This window comes from Notamacropus eugenii, chromosome 1 (genome assembly GCF_028372415.1).
Source record: "Notamacropus eugenii isolate mMacEug1 chromosome 1, mMacEug1.pri_v2, whole genome shotgun sequence".
NCBI lineage: Eukaryota > Metazoa > Chordata > Mammalia > Diprotodontia > Macropodidae > Notamacropus > Notamacropus eugenii.
Genome location: NC_092872.1, coordinates 152,864,937 through 152,891,897, shown reverse-complemented (window position 1 = coordinate 152,891,897; position 26,961 = coordinate 152,864,937). Strand labels below are relative to the sequence as shown.

At 39.2% G+C, this 26,961-nt stretch overlaps 1 protein-coding gene across 4 annotated transcripts in view; it reads right to left on the bottom strand.

Annotated features, from left to right (window-relative positions):
* PCSK6 (proprotein convertase subtilisin/kexin type 6) overlaps positions 1–23,821 on the bottom strand; it is a 249,589-nt gene extending 225,768 nt beyond the window's left edge. For 3 of the 4 annotated variants that reach the window (XR_011968543.1, XM_072616871.1, XM_072616881.1), the window contains exon 1: positions 23,499–23,820. Coding sequence is in view for 3 of the 4 variants with exons in the window: in XM_072616871.1 (XP_072472972.1) it covers positions 23,499–23,771 (273 nt within the window). In the remaining variant the exon portion in view is untranslated. Of the gene's footprint in view, positions 1–23,498 lie in introns of all 4 variants that reach the window. The other variant, XM_072616874.1, reaches the window with a different exon arrangement.
* Between the last annotated feature and the right edge of the window lie 3,140 nt (positions 23,822–26,961).

Below are 26,961 nucleotides of genomic sequence, written 5' to 3'. Positions count from 1 at the left end.
TTTGTTCAAGCAAAATAAAGGTATTATAGCTAAATAAAATAAAGGTATTTAGTTCTCATTTTATGGAAAGGATGCATTCCAATAAGGTTGGTATAAAGTAAATTACCATAAAAGAAATCTTATTTTCCCTTTATCTTCACTACAAGAAACAAATTTGGGGGAAAAAAATCTCTTACTAGACAGAGCTGAATATTTCAGAGGAAAAGATGTTAACACTATAGTCAAGTAACATACTTAGTGTTATGAACTATAAATGAGTACTTTCAGAAATCTGGAACACTTTCTCATGTGTAGGATCTTCCCTTTGATAATTTCCCCCAAACCCACAATTATAAAAATATCTCCCTCTGAACCTACGTTTGGAGTTTCCTAATTTAATCCATTGTCTTGTCTTTTTTAGTTTATGATACCTAGGACAAGGATGTAACATCATACTTTGTAAGCAGGTGAAATTTTCTATTGACCTACTTCAGAAAGTTCTAGATTTCAGATCCTTTCCACATAAATAGTGCCCTATAGTATCAATTAAGTTAAAAATTCATCTGTGATCAACTTTAAAAATTATACTAACTCTAAATAGTCAAATTTCCATTGTCTCTATATCAGATTCTATATTACTAGAAGACTAATCTTTAGAGGGGCCCTTTAGAGTAGACATCCCCATGCCAAAACACACCCTATTTTGAATTCATGCATGATTTGTTCTAGTATTGTTGCTGTGTTTTTTTCCACTTTTGAAAGAGGTCCAAGACAGTGGCTGAATGTACCACTGTTCTCAAAATTCTCAACCACTATGCATCAGCAATCAGTTAGACAATTTGACTAGTCAAGTATGACAGATCTAGATCTATTGCTTGGTTTCCTTTCATCATTTCAAGCTTTTTCTGCCAAAATATACCTGCAGAAAAAAATTGGGGAGGCCTTTGGTGTACCTTACACCTTTGCTTCATTCTCACCACCTTTCTTCTTTGAGTAATTCTGTTTCAGTGCCTCAAAGTAAACTTTCAACACACCAAACAAGCTGCTTAAAACCCAGTTTTATAAAGTTTTTACAATAACTTTAACCTTTGCTGGGTGTATTTTTTTTTTCTAGAGGGCATAAAAGAACCATTTGTCCTCATACGGAAAGATCTGAAGCATTTTACATTTATTCTCAGACATTTTTACACTCTTCTGGATAACTAATGTTCAGACAACTTTCGATCAAAAAAGTTAATTCTATCACACCATGTATGTGGTTTCTTTTCAGCTTTCAATAATACTTTAATACAACTAATTTTATTCCCTCTCATTGGACACAATGCACAAGTGTTTGAAAGCTCTTTGCCTTTCGCCTTCCTATTTTCTAGGGTCTTCTTTTCAACACTTAATTGGCAAGGTGAGGGTAATGTTTAAATTACCCAGACTGAGAGTGAAAAGCTCTTGCAGAAGCTATGCTCTTTTTTAAAATCTCTGCTATACATCTCCTAACTCTCAAAACTTTTACTTCCATAATAGCAAATAATCATTCAAACATTTTCAAATGAGTCTTTGTCTTCTTTTTTATTAATTAATTAATTTTTAGTTTTCAATATTCATGATTCCTTACATTCTAATCAATAGACCTCTTTGTGTGTATTCGTCCTTTACTGACGAAGATCATGCCATCAAAGAAATAATGACATGACTTGCATTTGACTTTGTTTTGAATGAGGGAGAGCTGTGCAGGTCACCAGCCTCACTTCTCCTCCAGAGCCATCTGGATCCAGTGACCAGATATTCATCAGGATGACTGGAGATGACCCAGGATGAGGCAGTTGGGGTTTAGTGACTTGCCCAAAGTCACACAGCTAGTGAGTGTCAAGTGTCTGAGGTGAGATTTGAACTCAGGTCCTCCTAACTCCTGCACTGGTGCTCTATCTACCGCACCACCTAGCTGCCCAATAGACCTCTTTACTAGCTTCCTCAATATACATAAAGAATTTCTTCTTGGAAGGGACCTCTATGGTAATCTAACCCACTCCATAATTGAAAGGAGTTTTCATGTAATATACCTGGCAACCACCCATTCATCCTCCACAATAAGACCTCCAGTGAGAGAGACCCCACTGGGTTTTGAGGCAGCCTGCTATTTTTTTTTCTGATTTAGTAAACTGTTGCAACTTCTTTCCACCCATTGCTACTGGTTCTGCCCTCTGAGCCTAAATAGAACAAGTCTAATCTCTCCTTCATATAGTGCACTAAATACCTGAAGACAGGCACCAGGCTCCCCTGAGACTTGAATCCTTCCATGTGCTCCCTTCCACCTTCTCTCACTTGAGTCACTATGGAACATCCCACCGAGGTTCCATGCTGTAGTGGTATTTAACAGTATTGTTCCATTGTTCAGGTATTGTTCCATTTCTTTTGTCTTGTAATCATTATTTAGAAAAGTTTCTCATCTTTTAGATGTTTTTGGTAATTGTCCTCTCTTTTAATTTTAGTTACCTTCTCTGTTGATTTATCTGCCTGCTCTCTGGGTTTTTAATGAAATTGTCTTCCTCTTTAAACATTGGTAGTTTTCATCTTTTTTTCTGCTTATTTTCCCCTTTTGCTCACTTTCTGACTCCTCCCCCTTCAGCGCAGCATATTCCTACAAGCCTGAACCATAGCATTGTCTTGGGCTCATCTCACATTAGAGAATTTGCTTTCCAGTAACCTTGACCTCTGTGTCAAGTAATTTCTGGGGGAACTAAACTGGCATCAACTGAATTCCAAACCTCTTTATTTCAGGCCTGGTAAAGCCACACATGCTAAATCCCAACCCCAGTTCCCTCTTTTCTTTAGTTCTCTAACTGGACTGAATAGAAAACACTTGCCCCTTTTTATAAGAGGATGGTAAAATGATTGCTTCGTGTTGTTGCCTCCACCGGAGTTGCCTAGGGCTTACACCAGGCAGAGGGAAGCATGGTCCTTATACTACTCCTTCCTCCTCACATAGCTGTACAGAACACTTGTGCATTGATTGTGGCAACAGTATGAGGGAGGAAGGGCAGGGGAGGAATACACCAGCAGAATGTCTAGAGCAACAGGGAATTGCACACATGGGTCCCAAAGCACAAACTCTACATACCTACTGGAATAGGGAGGCTCTTGGTGAAGGAGAGCTGTGTCTTAAAGTTTCTCATTTCCCACTACTAATTTATGAGCTTTTACCTTTCAAAACTTCTTGCTTTCTTGTCCTATAGATTCAATTCTAAGTGTTCTACATGTGGTATATAATTCTTCTTTGGGGGTTTTCCCCCAAAGTTAGTGGAAACTGGGTAAAAGATCTAGTTCCCTAGTCTGTTGGTCACATGATCTGGCAAGAGCTTGTGTATTGATGAAGACGTCATATAGATGTTCTTATATGTGGATGATTTTATCAAGACTCAGAACCAAATGGAACCTTCCTAATGAATCATATTGCCACTAAAGAGTGATAAACCTGGTCATCTAAACAGGAAACATAAAGAGGAGGAAGGATGCCTATTTTTAAAATTATTTTGTTTGTTTTCAGTGTTCTACAATCACTTCCATATATCTTAGATGTTTTCCCCCTCCCTCCCCCTCCTTCCCCCCTCCCTCCTTACTCCCTCCCCAAGATGGTGTACAATCTTATACAGGTTCTACACCTGTACATTCCTATTAAATACATTCCTATTAAATACATTTTCACCTTAGTCATGTTGCATAGAAGAATTAAAACGAATGGGAGAAACCATAAAACAAAACAAAACATAATATAAAAGAAAATGTTCTGTTTCATTCTACGATCCAGTTCCATAGTTCTTTCTCTAGATGTGGAAGGTGTTTTGCCTCAAAAGTCCATTGAGAATTTTTTAGGTCCTTGCATTGCTGTGAAGGACTGAGTCTACCAGAAAAATTCCTTGCACACTGTGATTGTTGCTGTATACAAAGTTTTCCTGGTTCTGCTCCTTTCACTCAGCATCAGTTCATATAAGTCTTTCCAGGCCTCTCTAAAGTCTTCTTGTTCATCATTTCTTGTAGCACAATAGTATTCCATTACATTCATATACCACAACTTGTTCAGCCATTCCCCAGTGGATGGGCATCCCCTCTATTTCCATTCTTAGCCACCACAAAGAGAGCTGCTACAAATATTTTTGTATTTGCGGGACCCTTTTCCATTTTTATGATCTCTTTCGGACACAGTCCTAGAAGCGCTATTGCTGGGGGGTATGCACATTTGTGTAGCCCTTTGGACATAGTTCCAAATTGCTCTCCAGAATGGTTGGATCAGCTCACAGCTCCACTAACAATGAATTAGTGTTCCAACTCTCCCACATCTTCTCCAACATTTATCATTTTCCTGTTTTGTCATGTTAGCCAATCTGATAGGTGTGATGTGGTACCTCAGAGTTGTTTTGATTTGCATCTCTCTAATCAATAGTGATTTAGAGCATTTTTTCATATGATTATAGATAGCTTTAATTTCTTCCTCTGAAAACTGCCTGTTCTTATCCTTTGACCATTTATCAATTGGGGAATGACTTACATTCTTGTAAATTTGACTCAGTTCTCTATATGTTTTAGAAATGAGGCCTTTATCACAGATACTAGTCGCAAAAATTCTTCCCCAGTTTTCTGCTTCCATCCTAATCTTGGTTGCATTAGGTTTATTTATGCAAAAACTTTTCAGTTTAATGTAATGAAAATTATCTGTTTTGCACTTCATAATGTTCTGTATCTCATTTGGTCAGAATTTTCTCCATTCTCCATAAATCTGACAAATACATTATTCCTTGCTCCCCTAATTTGTTTATAGTATCAGTCTTTATACCTAGATCATGCATCCATTTGGACTCTATTTTTGTTTATGGTGTCAGGCATTGGTCTATGCCCAGTTTCCACCATACTGTTTTCCCAGCAATTTTTGTCAAACAGTGAGTTCTTATCCCAGAAGCTGGGGTCCTTGTGTTTCTCAAACAGTAGACTGCTATATTCATTGACTACTGTGTCATGGGTACCTGGGGCAGCTAGATGGTGCGGTAGATAGAGTACCAGTGCAGGAGTCAGGAGGACCTGAGTTCAAATCTCACCTCAGACGCTTGACACTCACTAGTTGTGTGACCTTGGGCAAGTCACTTAACCCCAATTGCCTCATCCTGGGTCATCTCCAGTCATCCTGATAAATATCTGGTCACTGGATCCAGATGGCTCTGGAGAAGAAGTGAGGCTGGTGACCTGCACAGCCCTCCCTCATTCAAAACAAAGTCAAATGCAAGTCATGTCATTATTTCTCTGATGCCGTGGTCTTCTTCAGTAAAGAAGGATGAACACACACTTGGGTACCTAACCTATTCCACTGGTCTACCCCAGAAGGATGCATGTTGCTTAGATTATTTTTACCATGTGACAAAGACACTTTGCAAAGCACTGGGGAAACAATAAAGGCAAAAAAACTCTGACCTAAAGAATTTCACAGTCTAATGAGCAGACAACATGAAAAACAAATATGTACACTCAAGATATAGAGATAATTTGGGGATAATCAAGAGAGAGAAGGTAATAGTTTTAAGACAAATCAGGAAAGGTTCTTGAAAGAAGGTGGGATGCTGGCTGGGACTTTAAGGAAGGCAAAGAAAGCAGAAGATGGTGAAGGGAAGGGAAAGAAATCCAGACAAAAGAACTGACTAATGAAAATGCCCAGAGTCAGAGGATGGAATGTCCTTGTTCTAGGAACAACAAGGAGGCCAGTGTCATTAGACTGCAGAGTAAGGGGGTGGATTGGGTAACAGGGTGTAGGCAGGTAATAAAAGATTGGAGGGTCCAGGTTATGAAGGGTTTTGAATGCCAATGAGAATTTTATATTTCATTCTGGACATGACAGGGAGTCATTAGAGATTACTGAATAGGGGATGATATGGTCAGACCTGGCATTTCAGAAGATCAATCTGACAGATGAATGCAGAAATGCCTGGAGTAGAAACTGACTTGAGGCAGGGAGACCAACCAGAAAGCTATTGAAGAAGTCTAGGCATGACTAAGGGCCTGCACCAGAGTGGTGGTAGTATCAGAGGAGAGAAGGGAGAGTATACGAAAAATGTTACAAAGGCAAAATCAACATATTGCCAATGATGACTGATGTACAAGAGTAGTACAAAATATATCAATAACATATATGAATAGAAAATGGGTAAGTTCTCCATTTGATCTGAAAGATAATAGGTGGCCTAAGTAATCATCATAAAGTATTAAAAGAAGACCTCTGGAATATTAGGTGGATCATTTAGGGAAGGACACAGACAAGAATTACATTTGATAAAAAGGCTGTAATCTACAAATACGGCAAGCACATTCACACAGAGTACATAGGTTCAATGAAGCAAGTTATCAGAAAAAATATGTGGCACATATTCATGTTTAGGTTCTAGATCAGCAATTTTCAAACTTTTTGGTCTCAGAACCTCATAATACTCTATTGAGGACCCCAAAGAGTTTTTGTTTTTGTGGATTATATCTAAAGATACTTATTACATTAGACATTAAAACTGATAAATTTTCAAAATGTTTATTAATTTATTTTTGAAAATAACAATGAATGAATTACATAGTAATATATTTCATAAAAATAATAATTTTCTAAAACAAAAAAAATCAGTGGAAAAAATGGGTTTCTTTTATATATTTTTGGAAATCTCTTTAATGTGTGGTTTAACAGAAGACAGCAGGATTCTCATATCTGCTTCTGCATTTAGTCTGTGCCATATAATTTTTCTAAGTATATGAGGAGAATCTGACCTCACACTGATATGTTGTTGGAAATACTAAAATGTAGTTGGAAATAATGAGATGTTTGCCTGTATTAATAGGGGAAGAAACATCTTAGTATTATTATGAAAATAGTTTTGTGCCCATGAACCACCTAAAAGATTGATAAGGATCCCCAAGGGTCTCCAGACCACACTCTGAGAAATGATGCACTAAACCAATCCTTAGTAAGCTTTTATGTTGGGTAGTGGCCAAAATGGATGTGTTTTATGACACCTGCTCCTAACCTCTGTAACCACTTGTTGCAACAAGGTGGGGGAAAAAAGAAGAAAAAGGCAAGAATTAAAGAAAAAAAAGCAAGTCAAGAGGAAAGAAAGAAAGAATGCTCTTGGGTATCAGTAGTATTAACTGCACATGCCTTTGGTTCTGTACCTCTAGGTATTTTTTGTGGACAAGCACAAAAGTCACCACTTGTATATATGTGATACACATACATTTGACCAAGGGCCACAAAATGGCTCTTCAAGAACTTTGGGTGCATCATTAAGAGTGTATTGACCACATTTTCTGGACTTGAACGATTTATATTACTTAAGCAGCTTCTCATCAGTTATTTTTATCTTCCAGTTGGGGTTCCTGCTTAGATTCTCTTCTGAGAATATACAAATAAATAAAAACAAAACAAATGTACCAACATTGATCCCTATATGGTAAATTGTTAGCAGTTTCCTTTTCTTCCTCTGTCGCTTAATCCTTATTCTTTTTTCTTTCTCTCATGAGCAGTTTAATGGATTTGATATTCTTCATAATTCCTATAAGCTCTAAAATAATATTATTTGCTTAGGACAGCATGGTATGGTGGAAAAAACACTAGCTCTAGAGTAATAATAACAATAATCACTAACATTTATATAGCACCTACTATGTGCACTTTATTAAGCACTTTACTTAATTGTAAATTATAAATTTACTCAATTGCTTTCTCTTAATTGATCTATACAACAACTCTGTGAGGCAGGTTCTATTATTATCCCCATTTTTCAGATAGGGAAACTGAGGCAAATAATTAACTAACTTGACCAAGGTCAGTCAATCAATAAATATTTATTCAGTACCTACTATGTGCCAAGCGCTCCACTAAGCACCAGGATACCAAAAGAGGCAAAAAGGCAGCCCCTGCTCTCAAATGTCTGAGGCTAGATTTGAACTCAGGTCTTCCTGCCTTCAGGAATAAGAGAAACTACATTCAAATCCCACCTCTGCTGCTTACTACTTATGTGACGTTGGTAAGTCACCACCTCCTTGGGCTTCAGTTTAATCATCTGTAAAATGAGGGGGATGACCTCAAAGTTGAATGAGATGTGTGTTATAACTTCATGTATTCATTTCTTCTCCTCCTATAAGCTCCAAAAGGGTGGGGATCAGGTCCCATTTAAATTTTGAAGAAAATTAGGGCTGTTCAGCCCAGAAAAAAGAAGCTCTAGGGGAGACATGAGACTTATCTTCAAGTATTTAAAGAGCTTCCAGGTAGAAAAGGGATAAAACCTGTTTTATTTGCTCCAAAGGGACACATTAGCTACATTAGCTAACCACCACAGACTTATGCTTGATATAAGGAAATACTTCCCAACAGTTAGAGCTATCTAAATACTTCGGAATGGATTACCTCAGGAGAATGTGGGTTTTGCCTCTATAGCAGTTTTAAAGCTGGCATCAGGATGACTGCTTTTTGTTGATGTTCAAATATAGGTTAGATAGATGGCTTCTGAGGTTCTTTCCAATCCTGGTATTGTCTCATTTTGAACTTCTTTTAGCTTCTTTATATTTTATTCTTAGAAGCCAGAAGGCAGTCCTACTTCCTTATTCAAATAATCCTTAAAAATGTCCTTCCTTTTAAGAGTAGTGATTATCTCACTCATTCATCATTCATTCATTCATTCATTCATTTATTCAACGCTAGGTTGACTTCATAGGCAGTGCCTTTTGGCTTCCATAACATAAGCAATGCTTGGTTAATTTAGCTTACTGTCTCCCAAGTTTAGTTTCTCTAATTAAAAAATCCATGTTTTTATGTGCAAGAGATTGGAAGTGAGGCACTGAACTGGTTGCCTGAATATCCTATAGTTATTTACATATTTTACCATATTTAATACATCATATTTTGTCAACTTTTTTAAAGCACATTAAATATTTAATTAGTTAGATTGCTTTTTATGACAGTCATTTTATTTACTTGTCTGTAAACCATAGTTACTGTAATCTTTATATTTTTCCCCCTTGAGTCAATGCTTTCTCCTTTTCATTGTGTGATATTTTATGATTCCTTCCAAGTACCAAGTACCTATTTTAATTCATCTTCCCTGTATGGCATACTATATGATTATTTTATTTTAGAAAAATGCCACTTATTCCTCATGATACTAAGAATCAAATCTTATTTCAGCATTAATGGTTCCTTCTTTGAGTTTAAAATTCCTCCACTTCTATTTTGTATTACTTATTCCAAGTTTTATATCCCTCGGGCATTTGTTTTAATAGAATTAGAAGAATCTATAAATAAAACAACTACTTATGAAAATGCATTTATTCTTCTCTGAGCTCCTCATTCCCATTTTATGTAAATGTACTAAATTACCAGTAAGTGATGAGTTGGTTCTATACAAAACAAAAGATACTGTACACATAAGATGCTTAATAATTTCAACTTCAATATTTGGCCTAGGTATCAAGAAACAACGAAATTACTTGAGATAATACATTTTCCTATGAGTTGGAAATTTCAAGGTGTGACAAGGAAACAAGATTACCCTTGAGGAAGCCCACCCATAATAGCACTAAAAAAAATAGCTCTTCTTATAGGGACTATAGAATGATGCTTCACTTAAAACAGGTCAGGACAACCTGTAAATTCCACAGGAAGCCAATAATTAACATTACATTAATAGGAAAATCCTAATGAGAGAGAACTGAATGAAAAATGATTGAGTGTAAAAAACAAATTTTAATCCTTCTGTCTTTTATTTCTCCCATATAAAGGAATATATAATGAAAGGTGACTATCACCTCTATTTAGCCCTTATTATTCTAAAATTATGCTTTGGGTTATTTTTTACGTTGTTTTCCTTACTACTACTAATTACTTCTAGAAACATCTCCAGAAGTGGGGAACCTGTAGCCTCATTCTAAGTCCTTGGGTGCAGGGCCTTTTGAATAGGTCCAAGTTTTACAGAACTAATCCTTTTATTAAGAGAATTAGTTCTGCAAAGTTTGGATTCTGTCAAAGGGCCACACTTGAGGACCTAGAGGGCCACAGATCTCCCACACCTGCTATGCCTTAGTAGCTTTGAAAAAAGGTCATCAGTCTAGAGTCAGTCAGCTGACTCTGTTAGTAGCTGACAGAAACAAAGTGTGTCAATGGCCCTCACTAGAAGCCTTTTCACCTTGGTAGGACCTTCCTTACCTTGGGCTCTGCTGGCATGGTCTTTATAAACCCAAGTTCATCTCTATACTTTAAAGAACTGGAAGAGCTATGAATACTACTTTTCATTTACTTAAAGCTTTAAGTTTATAAAGTCTTTTACATTCATTATCTTATCTTATAAAGTCCTTTACATTCATTATCTTATCCAATTGTTATAACAGTGGGCAGAGCAAATATTGCTATTTTATAGATTAAGACACTGAAGTTCAAATGGTTAAATGAATTGTCTTAAGTCACACACCTAGTGAATGATGAAGCTGAGATTCAAATATGGAGGTCTTTTGTCTCCAAACCCAGTACTTTAAAAAAAAACCATTAAATAGCCGCTTTTATTATTGATTCCTTACTTAGTAATTTAACTTATTTACTTCTTATGTTCCTATTGCATGGAGTTTTTGTATGTCTAATATTCTGATCACTTGTTTTGTTTTTCCATACCACAGGATGATCTCTTGTTGAATGTTTTTTCCATTCATGATTAAGTTCAGATTTTCAAGGTATGTCATTTTGGATTGCATATTGAGTTCCGTTGTTTTTGGGTTTTTTTTTTTTTTTGCATATCCTATTCCATTTCCTTTTGTGATTTCTTGAGATCAAAGAATAATTTTGTTATTCAACTTCTTTTTTCTTCATATTTGACAGTTTTTCTCCTGGAAACGTAAAATTTGACATTGCACATGGGACATTTAATCACTATATATCTGAGTTTTAATTGTGAGATTTTTTTCTGGTAGTGATCTGTGGATTCTCTCAATAGATTCTCTATATATTTGCACAAGTTCTAGACTATTTTCTTGTATTAATTTTCTTTCATTGTGATCTTCAGGTTTTCATTTTTCATATTCTTCTGGGATTCATTTGATTCCGAAGTTACCTTGTTTTTCTCCTGTCTTCAAAAGGTTTGTATAGAATTCATGTGTTCTTTTATTGCCCCCTTCACCGATTTTCAGCCAAATTTTCCTTCATTTTAGTATTCTTGTCTTCTTAATCTATCTTTTTCAACTCTTTAAAAAGAGTTTTTATGATGGATTTAGTGTTTCTTTAAAAATGTTATGGTTTTTAAAAGTTCTGCATTGAGAGATTCAATTTCTGATCTATATTCACTCTTAATTCCTTACTTGATGGGATTTTAGAACTCTTCTAGAGCTTCTTGCTGTTCCATGTTCCATGTGGGGTATCTATAGGTAGACAGCTAGATGGTGCAGGGATTAAAGCAGGCCTGCACAACCTGCAACCTGGAAGTCACTTACCATGGGTCACTTACCATTCCTCTATGGTATGCTATGGTATGGTAAGGATGTTTTCCTCTACATTTTTTATCGGCCACCTGAAATCCTTTGGCAAGTTGAAAGCAGGCCATGGGACAAAGGTTGTACAGATCTAGATCCCATCTAGTATGGGACCTGGTATCAGAAAGGCCTGAATTCAAATGTGACCTCAGAAACTCACTAGCTACATGATCCTAGACAAGTTGATTTACCTTTGCCTTCTTCAATTTCCTCATCTGTAAAATGGGGTACTGGAAAAGGAAATGGCAAACCACTCCTGCATCCTGGCCAAGAAAACCCTAAATGGGTTCACAAAGAGCCAGACCCAACTGAAATGACTGAATCACAACAACAAAATGGAGAGAACAATAGTGTCTACCTTCCAGGGCTGCTGTGAGATTATCCTGTGAAAATATATAAAATACTTTGAAAATTTTCAAGAACTCTATCAATGCTGTTATTCCTACCAGATTCTTTCATCAAGTTTAGTTTAGTTTCATCAGGTTTGGCTTAGTTTCCTTATAACATTTGTTAAAAGTTTTGTAATCTCTGACACGCTATTCGTTTTTTTTCCTTCTGGTTTTAGGATTGTCTCTGTTGAGACAGTATCTGCACAGGAGAGACATTTGTTGAAGGTTTTTCTCTTGAAATTCTTTGGCATTTTAGCCTCTTTTTTATTCCTTCATCACTTACTGTCTGGATTCTCACTCTCCCTGATGAGCAGGCATCTGAAATAACGGTGAAAGGATGCCTCAGCCTCCTAACATCAGAGGACATCAAGTTTGTCATCGTGGATCTCTGCCTTGAGTATAAACTCTGTGGAGGAAGCTAGGACTGGTTGCAGTCCCCTCTCCTGCGGGTCTGATGCAGCCAGGCATGTGGGCACCTCGCTCTTCCTTCCCTCTTTCACGTGGTTGAGCACATCAAAATCTGCAGCTTCTTACAGAGTAGGGAAAGAGCCAAGATGTTCAGGTAGAGTTCATTAAAGCTACAGAGATGTGAGAGGATAGTCTCTACTCTGAGTTCTCACCCCAGTCAAAAGACAGAATGTCGAAGCCTGCTTAATTTCTCCTCTTCTCTCTTTTCCTTCATGTGACTGGGTAAAATCTATATCTGCCATGTCTTGCAGGATGTTTGGGCAGAGTCATTGAAATAACATTGGTCTCTAGGGTCAGGCTCTACACAAGCCCCTAAACAGGTTTGTGCTCCTACTCTGAGAGCAATGATGCTTGTAAGAAATGTTTGGGGAACATTCTACATATTAAACTTCTCCAATATTAATTGATATAGGATTTTATCGTGTCTAGAATTTTGTCCTCTTCTATGGATTTAATTATAGTTACATTAAATCTCATGCAAAACTTCTTTTGGGTATGGAGGGGATTTGGAGAATGGTGAAAGTATTTTAAGTAACTCACCTGACATCTCATTGATGATGTAATCCATAAAAACCAAGAAATAAATGTTTTTATTAGGCAGTCATACTAATTTTTTTGTGCCTCTAGAGTATGATTCAGTGATCTAAAAGGGTGGCATGCACACACACACACACACACACACACACACACACACACCTGGATCCCATAGAAAATTCCATTGATCATATTTCTGTCTGCTTAAATTTAAGTTTATACTCCTAGAAAACTACATATTCTCTTTTTTTAAAATAAAAACTTTGTACTGTGCTTGCAACTATATCAATTATTTTTCAAAAATTCTTTTTTTCCTTGAGACCTGCCTCCAAGAATATTATTAATGGTGAGGTTAGATGAATAAGTAAGGAAGGCTTAAGTAAGATTATGACCCACTATAAACCCATACTTCAAACAGATGCCATAACCATTGGCTGACAGAGACAAACCTGTAGTACTGGATCTAGAGAAGGGGTGGCTCGTATGAATCAAAGGTCCCTATGAGGCAAAGAGGCCAAGTTGGAAAAAGCAACAGACCTCAAAGAATGCTTAAGAGTCATTAATACACCTAATTATAGAAAGAACTACTGGCTATTTTGGATCTTTCCATCCATCTAACACTATCAGTAGGTCTTGCCTTCAACTCTCAAGGATAACTCTAACTGTACTTAATATTTACAAGAATCTACAAAAAGATAAAAACATGTCATTCAAAACAGATTAGGCAGGTTCAGTCAGATAACCACTCTCTTTTGCCTGCGTAAATTAATCCCAATTATTTGTTGAACATCAATGTTATGTTCTGCATGGCACATGTAGAGACATAGGCCTTGCTCTCCAGATTTCCCATTTCATTTATACAGACTGCATGATTCACAAAAAAACAGAGATATGTTGGGGAAAAGATGTGCAACCTTCAGAAGGATGATTTTCCTTGGTGTTTAAAAAAAAATCTCAATGGTGGCGGCTAGTCATTGAAAGACTTCTTTGAGGCAGCAAATTTCCAGGAGAGTCTTAGGGAGGGTAATGACTAGTCACTTGGCAAAAAGAGAAAGGCAACCTTTGGCATAGAAGGCAGTATGGATGAATTCAAAAGAAGAGGTTTAAGTGACTAACTTTAAGAAAGGAACAAATTACTGGAAAGTAGAATAAACTTTTAGTAAGAGAGTAATCTGAAGATTGAACTACATGTGGCTAAGAACGCATATCAAACTCTTACCCACCAAAAAGCAAAAGAAAGGAAAAAACATTTAGCTCTCACACGTACTGAACATGGAAACCTTCGGAGGTATTTGTTAATGAGCATAAAAAAAAGACAGCAAAATGATCAGTTTGGGAAATTACCAAGCTTTGCTAGAATTGAATATAAAAGAACAACTGTATGACACAGCTTGTTTTACACAGATGCACATGCATCATAAGTTGAATCATCTCTTTATACACAACTATATGCAAGAAAATCCTGATACAGCATAGCATGAAATATCAGTGTTAGCCCTGCCCCAACACTAGCTTTATGAAAAGTTGTTTGTTTTTTTTTTTTTACTACATTCAGCTTATTAACCTAGAAAAAGAATATTCAACTAGGGGATTTTGCTTGGATTTATTAACAATAACCACCATCGTCTCACACTGATACAGCGCTTTAAGATTTGAAAAGCACTGAGAAGTCAATAATAGTAAAGGAAAATGTACCAGAAAATTTGACTCGGGTTTACTGTGTTCCCACCATAATCAGCTATCATAGGCAGATAGGAAAACATGTTTCTCTAAAAAAAGCAAAACAAAACAAAATGCTTATTTACCGCAAACACATATTTGGACAAGGAAGCAACTGTTCAGTTACAAGTTACGAGCACCAAGCACCATAGGGACAAAGAACAACAATCTCCATCACTGGACTTTTCATCTCATCCTAAAATGATGTGCTGTGGCAGCTGTGAATTGGCAAAGCCTTGGGACAAGTAAACATCTGGTTCAACCCACTAAACTAAGCCTAACTTTCTATTCTTAGTTTCATCTCACTGCAACTAAGAAATTAAGATATATGCACAAGGAGATGGTCAGTGAGCTATGGAGTTATTTTGACAGTGTGACAAAAATAAAGTTTATTTTTTCTTCACAGAAATGAGCCTTTATCAGCAGGCATGCAAACATGGACCATTTTTTTTAAAGAGAAAAACCGGGTAAAGCTCAAAATGTGTGGTTAGACATGGTGGCCATATTTTTTAAAAAAAATAAAATGGGCACTGACCTTTTTTAAAAATCTGTCCTGGGACAGACACACCTAAGTAAATTCAGACTGAGACAAGAAGGCACAAGTCCAGATATTTGGGGTCTAATACACACAAAACTACACACCTCCAATGTAACCATATAGGAAAGAAAAAAATGGAAAAGCTAAACAGACTTCAAGTTCCTGAGCCATCAAGTACTAATTGTTCAAGACCTGATGGGTTGGATTGGGGGGGAAGGACCCTCAGAAGACTTGATGATAAGATGGAAAACAGAAAAGGCACAAAGGCCTTGTTGTAGGAGGTAATAGGTGCTTTGAAAATGTTTACTGAAAGAATGAGTCAGTTTTGTAACCAATAGCATGCACTAGTGAAATGGCTAGGTGGGGCTAAAGATAGAGAACACAGTACCTGGAATATCTTTCCACCATAAAAGAATATGCAAAGAATTACAAGAAGTGAACAAGAAGGATAAAGAAGACAGAATAAGAATCACCCACATATACAAGGACATTCTTCAGTGGCTTCATGATTTGTGGATGTAGGCATTCCCTCCATCAATACAGCTCATATTCCATCCAAACCCCATCCTGTGTGATTCTTTCCCACATTCTCTCATTAATTCTCCAAAAACTATCTACTTAATCAACTGAGGTCACCTTCTAGAACTTCTTACATCTCAAATCTTTTGGGCACCATAACAATACTTCAACTGTTCATCTGTTACTACGTGTTCTTGCTACATGACTGGCCTGTCTCACTTTCTGATTATATGTTTTTATGAATAATTTACTTGATCTCATTTCTTGTACATAGATAGTTATTGGAAGTAAGCAACAACCAACTTTCACCCAGAATGCATCTCTTAGTTGAGTCATTCACAACTTTTATCTTTCAGCAGTTAGAGGATTCCACAAGTCATAAACATCTAGCTACATTTGGAGAACATTTGTTTTAAAAGGGTGTATGTGTGAGTGTGTGTGTACGCATGCAGGAGAGGAACCTGGGATCATTAAAAGGACTGCATAATTTTCCAAATGAAATCCATCCCACTCTCTTTCTTCTATTAAACTTTAAGCCCAATATACTGTCCATCTGCAGTGTCTACTCCCCCTCTCTCCCTTCTCCACTCTTCTATACATACTTACACACACACACACACACACACACACACACACACACATACACGCACACACTGACAAACCAACTCAATAGATTGGTTATCCAACATCACATGACCAACACAATAACTAAGGACATATTTGAAAATTCAGTAAAGCTCATAGGTACCAAATTTTGAAAAGAGATGGGGAGGGGACATAAAAGAAAAAGTTACAGAATTTTATTAAAATTTACATTTGTTGATTCTTAGTCTCTTACTCCCATATATTTTTCTACTCTCCCTTTTCCCTTGCTTATGCCTTAGGTCTAACAGCACCAAGAAATACCCACAAGCATTAACTGAACCCACTGGTGGCACTTGGTCTTTGGGATATGAAGCAAGCATGGCCCAATTATAAGATACAAGTAAGTGACAAGAGATTTTATAACCCAGAAAATTTGACTGCTAAGAAAATATCACAAATACTCACTGGCCCACATATTTTAAAGACAGTTCCTCTGAAAATTAATTTTCTTTTTTTTTTGCCGATGTGTCCCTCTACTGACCCTTTAACACCTTATCAAACGTGTCCAAAAATAATTCCCTACTGACAGCCAGCCCCTTAGTGTTCAGATTCTGAACTTAGCTGTTCTGGTCCTCAAGCTATAGAAAGTCTATCATCAGGCTAATTACTAACTGAAGGTTAGTAGAACCTGGCAGATTACAGGCTCTGCTGATGATTCCAAGAATCCAGGATCATTTCTGTGCCATAAGGCATTGATCCAAGTAGGACTTTAGTGGAGTTATTGTTATGTATGTAGCAACATTAATGAAATCAGCCTTTTGCCCTATTCACCCTATATGATTGATATAGAAGAATGGATGCAGACCAACTAAGTATTCATCCGAAGAATCATAATGGGCCTCCAGTGTTTTTTCCACATAGATCCATCAACACAATTCTTTTACTTCAAGATTTTATCTATATCTCTCTCCTTTCTTCTCACAAAATATATATGTACACACACATGCATATATGTACACATACATATATGTATATACACATATATACATGTGTATATATACATATGATGTGTATATATGTATGTATGTATAGCCACTGGGCCTGGATGGCTCAGGAAGAGAAAGTAAGGTTGGTGACTTTGCACAACCCTCCCTCACTTAAATCCAATTCCAGTCATGGCATCACCTTCATGATGTCATCATCTTCCTTGAGAACCAAGGATAAACATCAATGTAGAACAAGAAGGAAGTGTTGAAAAAATATACAAGATGAGAATCTCGCTCATGAATAGTCAATAAAGAACCCCTGGTTCTTTGAATACTGTAACTCTTCTGAATATTATTTTCTGAATTGAAAATTTTCTTGTGTGAAATAAAGGTTGGGAAACCAATTTCTCTGTTTATTTACTGACAAAATATGCACTGTTGTGAAGATACAGTCTTATTGATTATTTAGTCTTGGGTCTTCAGGCATATTATTCAGTTGCAATGGGTTAGTGCCCACAGAAGAGACTGATTTACACAATATTTGGGTAGAAAGAGGCAGATCAGCTTAGAATTCTCAGTAATGAACAATTATGGCCCATGGCAGAAATTCAGGTGGCACTGAAGTGTGTTAGAAACTGAAATTGATTGCCTCTTTCTAGAGAAATTCAAAGAACAGTTTTATGTGAAGAAAGGTAAATCAAACTCCGTCTGAGTCTCAGGTTGTACTGTACTGCAGAGCTCAGCTTGTTTATGTCTGCAGTGACTAAGTGAGAAACAATGAGAAAGTGTTTCTTCTTTGCAGTGCCATCATTACTACACTAAGGGTATTGATGGCCCTGTTACTATGGTTACACATGTCTACCAATTTCATCCTATGAAGTGTGAACTGCTAGACAGCTGAAGGGGCTATTCATCACCATTATTTAGTGAAACTGGACTAAGGACCTTATAAATACAGCTAGGTCTTCAAAACGCCCAAACAGAAGACTAACAGGGACATCAAAGAGTGGCTAATTATTTTACTAAGAATATAACAGAATCAGTTACCACAAGAAGCACCTTTGAAGAACACTGGATCTGAATTCACTGGACCTGGATTCAAATCTCGCTTCTTATACTTACCACCAGTTTGACCTTGGACTTAACTTTCCTGGGCCTCAGATACTACATCTATAAAATGAAGACCTCTTGATGCTCCTTCCATTTCTAGAACTATGATAATATTGGTATGTCTCTATAGATGGCCCAGGTGGAAAAATTAAGAACAATATGGGGTGAACCACTGTTAAAGCATGGGGAAATAAGAGGACCCCAGATTTGGGGACATCCCTGTTATGTTAGATCAATTGTCTTTGCTGACTGCCAGCTAAAGTACTTTGGGAAGAAAGAAGTAGCATCATCAGCTGGTGCTAAGATCCAAGGATAAGATATAGAAAAATGACCCCTAACAATCCTCTCTTGCCCACAAGCCAAGACAAAACACTGGGTCTTCCCTTTCCCAGACATTTCCCACTGTCCCTAGATGATATCTAAGATCTTGACTGTGAGATCAGTCGGCCCAACTTACCCATTTTACAGATGAGATAACTGAAGTCATGAAAGGATTAAATGACTTTCTCAAAGACACATATCCAATAAAAGGTCACGCCCCAATCCAGTGAGCTATATATACACTGCACCATCTGGGCTCCTTTTTCTTCTTCAAGGATGCCCTTGTTGTTCATTTTAACCTAATTTCACCAATATAAAATACCAGGGAAGGAAGCACACAGTGTAATTTGCCCTAGGCTCTGAACTCTGCTGAGGATGGATGGATAGCTCAAAGCACACTTTCTGATGCAATAGTATATTATTTGAAATGCCAGATTATTTTTTAAAAAAAGGCATAATGTATGACTCCTGTTTTGTAAACCTCCTCGTCTATCCTGTTCCTGTTTCTTATCCCTTCAGTTCAGTTCAGGTTGTAGCTTTGCTTTTTTGAATTATAAGAACAAGAAGTCTTTTAGCATCATCCTTCTCTCTCACTGACAGGAAGTGCTTGAAAACCACCTGAAATTCAATGCCAGGTGTTCAGTGATCAGCAACTATTAGAAGTAAAAATCATTTAAGACAGGTTTCAAATCATCTCTGGCAGGAAGACGTTTTAAAGATTTGATAGTGAGCCTGCTTCCCCATCCCACCCCACCCCACCCTACCCCCCACCCTCACCCTCACCCCTGTTGCCATCTCAGGATCAACAATATCCCAGGCTACAGCAAGAATTTAGAGGAAAGCATAATGCTTAAGCCCATCCCTAAAGAGAAACATAATTTGAGTAAGCTAAAGGCAGAACTGTTTTGAGTTTGATTGCAAAGATCATCTAATTTTGAGGTTACCCAGTTATAAACTCCTCCCTCCCAGTCATCAGCATTCCAAAACACGGGCAAAAACACGACACTTTGAGTAGGTAGAGCATCTCTTTTATCTATAGAGGGCAACAGACTGATGGAAAAAGCTCTGTAACTAGAAGTCAGAAAACCTAGATTCTGCCACTAATTAACAGTGTGACCTTACTAGTCAGAAGAGACTAGATAATTTAAAATATCTTTGCACCATGTTAATTTAATAAGGGTACCCGTTCTTTAAAAGAGAAATAACTAAGCATTAATTTAGAGCATAAAGATCTATGAGGAACCAGGACTAGGGGAGGAACAGAGTAAAAATTTGAAAGGCCTATTAAGTTGGAGGGGTTTTTTTAAGTTGCTTTGAAAAGAGAGTATTTAGATTAGTGACTAAAGCATAAGGAAGAAACCTGACTTTCTGTGTCCCTTCCTCTGTTCATTGATTGGCTCTCTTGAGAAAGGGAGTTAATACCTTCATCCAATACCCACAAATACTCCCAGCTGAAAACTACAAATTAGATTTTCTTTTTTATGAGTTGTTAAGCAGGTGCTTGAATGCTCCTGGCCTTTTTCCATAGGAGCAGTGCATTTAAAAGAAAAAAGTAAAGAAAGATTGGTTTGGGAACAGAAGAGAGGAAAAGTAGTAGAAAACAAAGGACTATTTTTGTCACTTGTTAGTTGAAGGCTCATAAGTTTCAAAAGTCTCCTTTGAATAATCATTAAAGAGTCAAGTCTAGAGGCATTTAAGTGCCTACTGTGAGCCAAGCTCTGTGCTAAGTACCAAGGCATTCAAGGCATAAAGAATAAAGGGCCAGATTGGGAGTCAGGAAAATCTAGATTAACTCCTGCCTCTGACACATACTAGCTAGGTGACAATGGGCAAATCATTTAACTTCTCAGTGTCCCAGGCATGTCACCAAGACTTTTAAGATGAAGAACAGTTGCCAACCCACATAAACTACATAAGGAAAGGAAGTTTCCATACCAGAAGTTTGTTCTTAAAGATGCAATCATAGGTCCCTGGATCTAGCCCCTTAAAATATAATAGTTAATTCAAACACTAAGTTCTTATGCAGTATATCTCTATTTACTTTAAAATTATCAATCTCAGTCTCAAAGGATCTTCATTCTCAAGATTCTTGTTGCTATCTCACACTGAAGTCACGTGACACTGTCTATTTTAATAGATTTAATTTAGTTATGTGGATAATGCCATGTGGTACAGCAGTTGCTTACTGCGACCTTGGAAAACTCACAAACTTCTTCTGTAGTAAGGGTCATAGTATCTCCTCCTCCTTCCTTCCTTCCTTCTCCACCCACAAAATAAAGATGGAATAGACTATGTGACCTGCCTGGAGACATTCCAACGAAGTCAGAAGAATTATACTGCCATCACCGGCTCATTTGTAGATATTGTAGAGAGGGTATTGTGTATTGGATATCGGATATTGGAGTTCAAAGCACTGCTTTGGTCTGGTCTAGGCACTTATGCCTTAACTTAAATTCCAGTTTGTATGTTTAATTATACAAGCCAACAATTCAGTCTCTGTAATTTACAGCACATTTCAAGAGATACCTTTGCTAGTAAGACAAATTGCAGTGCCACCTGGACAGAGAGGCAGTGAACTGTGAACACACAGAGCTGGCAGACTCTAAGCAAACACAAAAAGCAATAAACCCAGGATAAAACCCCCGAGGAACACCTTTTCACATCTGGAGAATTAGAGAATAAAGATTTAGGAACTACTGATAGAAACAAAGTCAGTTACATGATGAAAGTAAAATGATAAATCACAGCAATGCTTGAAGGGACTTGAACCAGAAAAAAAAATCACCCAGTTAATTATATTCTTTCAGATAAACTATGACCAGCCATTACGAAAGTTTGATAAAACCACAAATACAGTTCAAATGATTGAGATTACTTTTACAGAAGACCACACACTGCACATTAACAGTATCAATATAAGACTTGCGATGCCAAGAAAATTCCATTTAGATTAGGCAGCACCACACTTTGCTGGGTTCTGTCATGGCTAATGATAAAACTAAATTTAACACTGCATGGTGCTGGAGTTTGAATTACAAGAAGAGCTTATCTTTAGCTTGATTTGATCCTTTATGTCTGTAGTTTGCATATACTTGTTAACCACGTCTTGAAGTGTAATTCCCAGATGCAGCTATACATTTCAGCCTACTAATCGCTTCCCTGGGTGAATTGTAAATCTCGTTCTTCCTCCCCACCCCATTCATACTTCTGACAACCCTTTACACCGTTGGCTGGCTTCGGAGTAATGAGAGAGGGACTCAGACTGTCTCTCTTCGGTTTTACCTGCAAATAATCCGGGGAGTAATTTGGCTCGGCCATGGCTCGTTTATTTACAAACTCCCATTCCTCCCCTAAGAATATGCTTTGGCACATTCACTTCAAGAAAGCTTAGGCGTCCCATCTGGAGCACCACTGGGTTGTCCGTGGGCATGCGACTCCCGTTAAGATATTCATTTCAATCAGCACTGACAAGACGCAGAGACAGTTGCTCATTTCTCAGGGGTCCCTTGCTTCTCTGCGTGTTGCTTCCATTACAGAGAACGGAAGACTAAATCCCTGGACTAGAATGTCTATGATTTAGGCTAAGGCTGTCACTCGTTTAGGATCGCTCTATTCGATGTCATGCGCATTTGCTTACTCAAGGGCCTTACATGCCCTTTACGTATTCACCTGTATTTCTGGGCTCAGTCAAAATCGTCCCGCTTTTTGCACAAATTGAGGGGGACACAGACTCGTGTGATTCTGCCCACATTAAATACTGATCTGTTGAATTGTCTTCCCCAGACCAATTGTCAATAGAGTGCTGAGATCCCTAGTTTCCCAATCTGCCTCTGCCTACACATCTCGGCAAGCGCACCCAGAACTGAGAAATTGTACTAGGGTCAGCCTAGAAAAAAGAGTTGGCCTGAATTGGACAGAAGGCTAGGAACATGGAATTTTATACTCGGCCGCAGAAAGTTCAGTCACAGAGGACAGCGGACGGGGAGAGTCGTAGGAAGGAAGGGTATGATCGCTGGCCGAGACTGGGGATGGGCGATGGGTGCGTGCAGCGGGGAGAAGTGAGTCCCTCCTCTGCCAAAGAGACACACAGACAGGCGGGTAGCGTCTCTTTAACCCAGTTTCTGGTTCAAACACCCGGCAAGCGTCCCCAACTCGCTTTCGACAGCAAGTGTCCAAGCCCAGGCTTCTAGGATGAAATCCACAGGCTTCCTGGTACTTCTCAATCCTTGAAAACCGACTTTTCTCTCACCTTGCCCCAAACTGCGTGCGTCTGTGTATAGGCGCACAACACAAGTTATCGATACTTACTAAAGTCACAAACAACCTAGTGTGCTGGGTGGGCACCAGTCCACAACACACACACACACACACACACACACACACACACACACACACACACACACACACCATCACAAACAAGAAAGGGACCGCCAAGTTAAAGCCGGGCACCTCAACTTCAACGTTAAGTTCTGAGCCCATGAACTGGGCTTTCTTTGTACCCATCTCTGGGCAGCCGGCGTCCCGCCTCCTCCCACAGCCTCTGCAGCTGCCGCGTCTCACCTCCTTTGCTTTCCTCCCTCCCGGCGCAGTCCTCGCAGGGTTGGGGACAACCTCAGCCCTCCCCAAGGTAGGATCCGGCCCGGACGCACCGGGGTGCCCAGGTCGGCGCTTGTTGGGACGCGGGAGCCGGCAGCCACTCCCCGACCGGGGTTTGTGGGAGAGAACAGCACATGAGAAGAGGACAGGCTAGGTCAGAGAGGACGGAAGCTCCATTTCCTTCTCGGTGCCAAGGGCACCGCGGGGGCAAGTTTGCCCCTCACCACCTACCTGTCCCAAGTTCAGATACCCATGCGCCGAAGCCACTCTGTCTGCCTCAGCAGGCCCTCCGAGCACTTCCACAGCCCAGTGGTTGGTGTAGACCGTGGGGGGCCGCAGCGCCGCGCCCGCGGTGGGCAGCGCCAGCACCAGGAGCCAGTTCCAGCAGCGCAGAGCCGGCAGCCGGGAGCCGGTCCCCCTCCCGCCGCCGCCGCGTCCTCCTCCGTCTCCTCCTCCTCCGGCACGCAGCAGCCGGAGGGATCGGGGCAGCCGCGAGCACCGCATGGCTTTCGCCCGGCTCGCTCCAGTGCCTGAGCAGAGTGCAGGGCTGGGGGGGTGGGGTTGGAGCTTTTTAAAGCCAGCGCCGCTCCTGGGAAGCGCCGCCGCGAGGGAGGAAGGGAGGGTGGGAGGGAGCGAGGGAGGGAAGAAGCCTGAGTCGCCTTCTCGCTCAGGCTCCGGGAAAGTTCCGGGGAGAAGCGCCGACTCGTGCCGCGCTCGTGTGGAGCCTCCCGGGCTGCGCCCCGAGCGCCCTGCGCGCCTCGGAGGGCACCGGGCAGCCCCGTCCGCCGGCCCCGGGAAAGTGCGGCGAGGGTCAGGCAGCCACTGACAGCCGCGCGGGGTGGGAAACGCCGCGGAGGACTTGATCCCTGCCTCCAGTGTTGGCAAAGAGACAGCACACAAAACAGCTGGGGACACAGGACATGGGAGCCGGGCTGCGTCGTCAGAAAAAGGGCTGGATTGAGAGAAAGGAGCTTATGACTCCAGTGGGTCCCTTTACGCCTCAGTTTCCTCATCTGTAAAACACCTAACACATATAAAGCTTAAGGTTTGCAAAGCGCTTGCATTTATTATCTCGTTTGAGTTCATTTATTACTTATTAATCAGTGATCTCGTTCGATTCTTTCACCGATCTTGTGCTATTATCCTTATTTTTTCGCCAGGACCCTATGAAATAGGGCTGTTGTTATCTCCGAATTACAGGTGAGGAAAAGGGGGTTGAGAGTAAATGATTTGCCCAAGGTCACTGTTAGTGGTTGCAAGCTGGTGTCTGAGGCAGGATGGGGACTCAAGTCTGAGACACCAACTGCAGCACTTTGACTACCTTGCCACCTATCTTCCTCCAAACGAATAAATTACCTCCCGGGTTCCTTCCAGTCTACAGCCATGGATCCTCTATATTCAAAAGATATCTTGGAACTTTGGATCTAGAGTTAGGAGACAAAGCTGCTCTCCCATTAATCAATCTACTATGTGCCAGGAACTATGCTAAGTGAGTCAGCAAACCTCTCTGGGACTCAGTTTCTCCATTTGTAAAGTAAGAGTTTGGGCTTAGGTAATTTCTCAAGGCCTCTTCCAGCTCTAAGTCTATGTCCTGTATATCCAAGGAGCGTCATGGGCATTATCGATTCAGAATTAAAGGCGGGATGGTAGGCTACTAACTTGGCTGTTTCTTTACGAATCACTTAACTTCTCTGTCATTCAGTGCCCTTGTTTGTAAGATGAAAGGGTTGGACTAGATAAAGAGATAGTAGTCATTATACCTTATATTTACATAAATATTATTTACATAAATATTTATATTTGTTCATATTTACATAAAAATTTATATTATTTATTTACATAAATCATTTTCTGGTTTCAAATTTAATGGTTTCTTAGATCTTAGAATCTAGTGATTTAGTATTTTTAAGTGCTAAATGTTGTGACAAATGTTAGGGGAAAGTATTCCCTGCTGACACTAGGTGGCTCTTTCCAGAGGCCCACGGATCCACAGAGCAAGGAACTAGTGTTTAGACTGAGGGACTCTTTATGCAGAGTCCAGGATCTTTTGTGAGGAATACCCATTTCCATCTCTATCCCATTTATTTCTTCTAGGGGGCTTCTGATCCCAGATTATACAGGAAAAGTGTGTCCTCCTCCTATGCCAGGCATTGTTAAATAGAAAATGCTACTGTACAATTCCTTTGAAGTTTGAACCCCCTACTCAGATGGCACCAAGGGCCTTGGAGTTTGGGGATGGTAGAACTTCAGATGCCCTGGACATCTGCCCATTACACCCATCACATTTCCCTTTCTTTAGAATTCTGCCTTGCATTTTTAAATATCATCCAAAGCATTTACTATATGACACATTCATATATAAAGCACTGAGCTTAGCAACTCTACAGAGTTCCACAAAGATTGCCTTTGCCCTCTAGTGTTTACAAGGTAGTCAGAGATAAAGCTGACAAACATCCAGAACATACAATGAATGTCTTTAAGTTATGTATGTTAAATTTTAATATACCTGCACTAAAATGAGATATTTGTAAAGTGCTTGGCACTTAGTAGGTGCTAAATAAATTCTTATTCCTTTCCCTTATTTGACTCTGAACAAGTTACTTAACATCTGTCTACCTCAGTTTCCTCATTTGTTAAGTGGGTTATATATAGTATATAATATATATACTAATATAACATATATATACCTCCCAAGATTGTTATATGGATCAAATCGGCATGTTGTAAAGCACTTAGCATAGTGCCCAGCACATATTAGATGCTTAATAAATGCTTGTTTCCACCTTCCTTCCTCCTACCCTTCTGTTTTTCTTCCCCCTCTCCCTTTTTCCTCCCTTCCTCCCTTTTTCCTTCTTCTCTTGCTTTTTTATTTCCTTCCTTTTTCCCTTCCTATTTTTCTTCCTTTCTTCCTCTCTTCCTAAAAAGCAGTTCTCTGATGCCTCCTTGTGGAATGAAGGATACGCTTGGTTCTTGAAGCATAGGTCTGCCCCTGTCATTCCCCTGCTCAAGAACTTCTGGGGTTCCCTCTTGTTTCAGGATGAAAATGCAAACTCCTCTGTTTGACTTTTAAAGCCCATCACAATCCAGCTCCAGCCTACATTCCCATGCTTATTTATCACTTGTTAATTTCCTTGTCTAACTGATTTACTTGCTGTTCCCTCAAAGCATGACCTTCCATTTCCTACCTCTGGGCCTTTGCAATGGCTGGTCTCCATGCCTGGAATGCAGCTGTCCCTTGCTACTGCATCACCAATTTCAAACCTTCTTTGTGTTCAGCACCAGTGCAACTTCTAACAGAAAAACCCTACCTCTCCCTCCACTCCAGGTGACAGTGCCCTTCCCTTCCATATTAGTACGTACACACACCCATAAATTTTTTCTGCTCATGCTATCTCCTTCACACCCTGAGAGTAAACTTCTAGAATGTAAGGACTTTCACTTTTTCTGCTTGTATATTTAGCAACTAGTCCTATGCCTGTCATGTAGTAGGTGTTTAATGTTTGTTGAGTTGAACAATAATAGTAATAGCCACTATTACACAGCACTTTAAGGTTTGGAAAGCACTATATCATCTCAACACTCTTATGAGGTAAGTGCTATTATAATTCCCATTTTACAGCTGAGGAAAAGTGAGGCTGATAGTGGTACAGCTGGGAAGTGCCAGGCAGCATTTGAACTCAGGTCTTTCTGACTA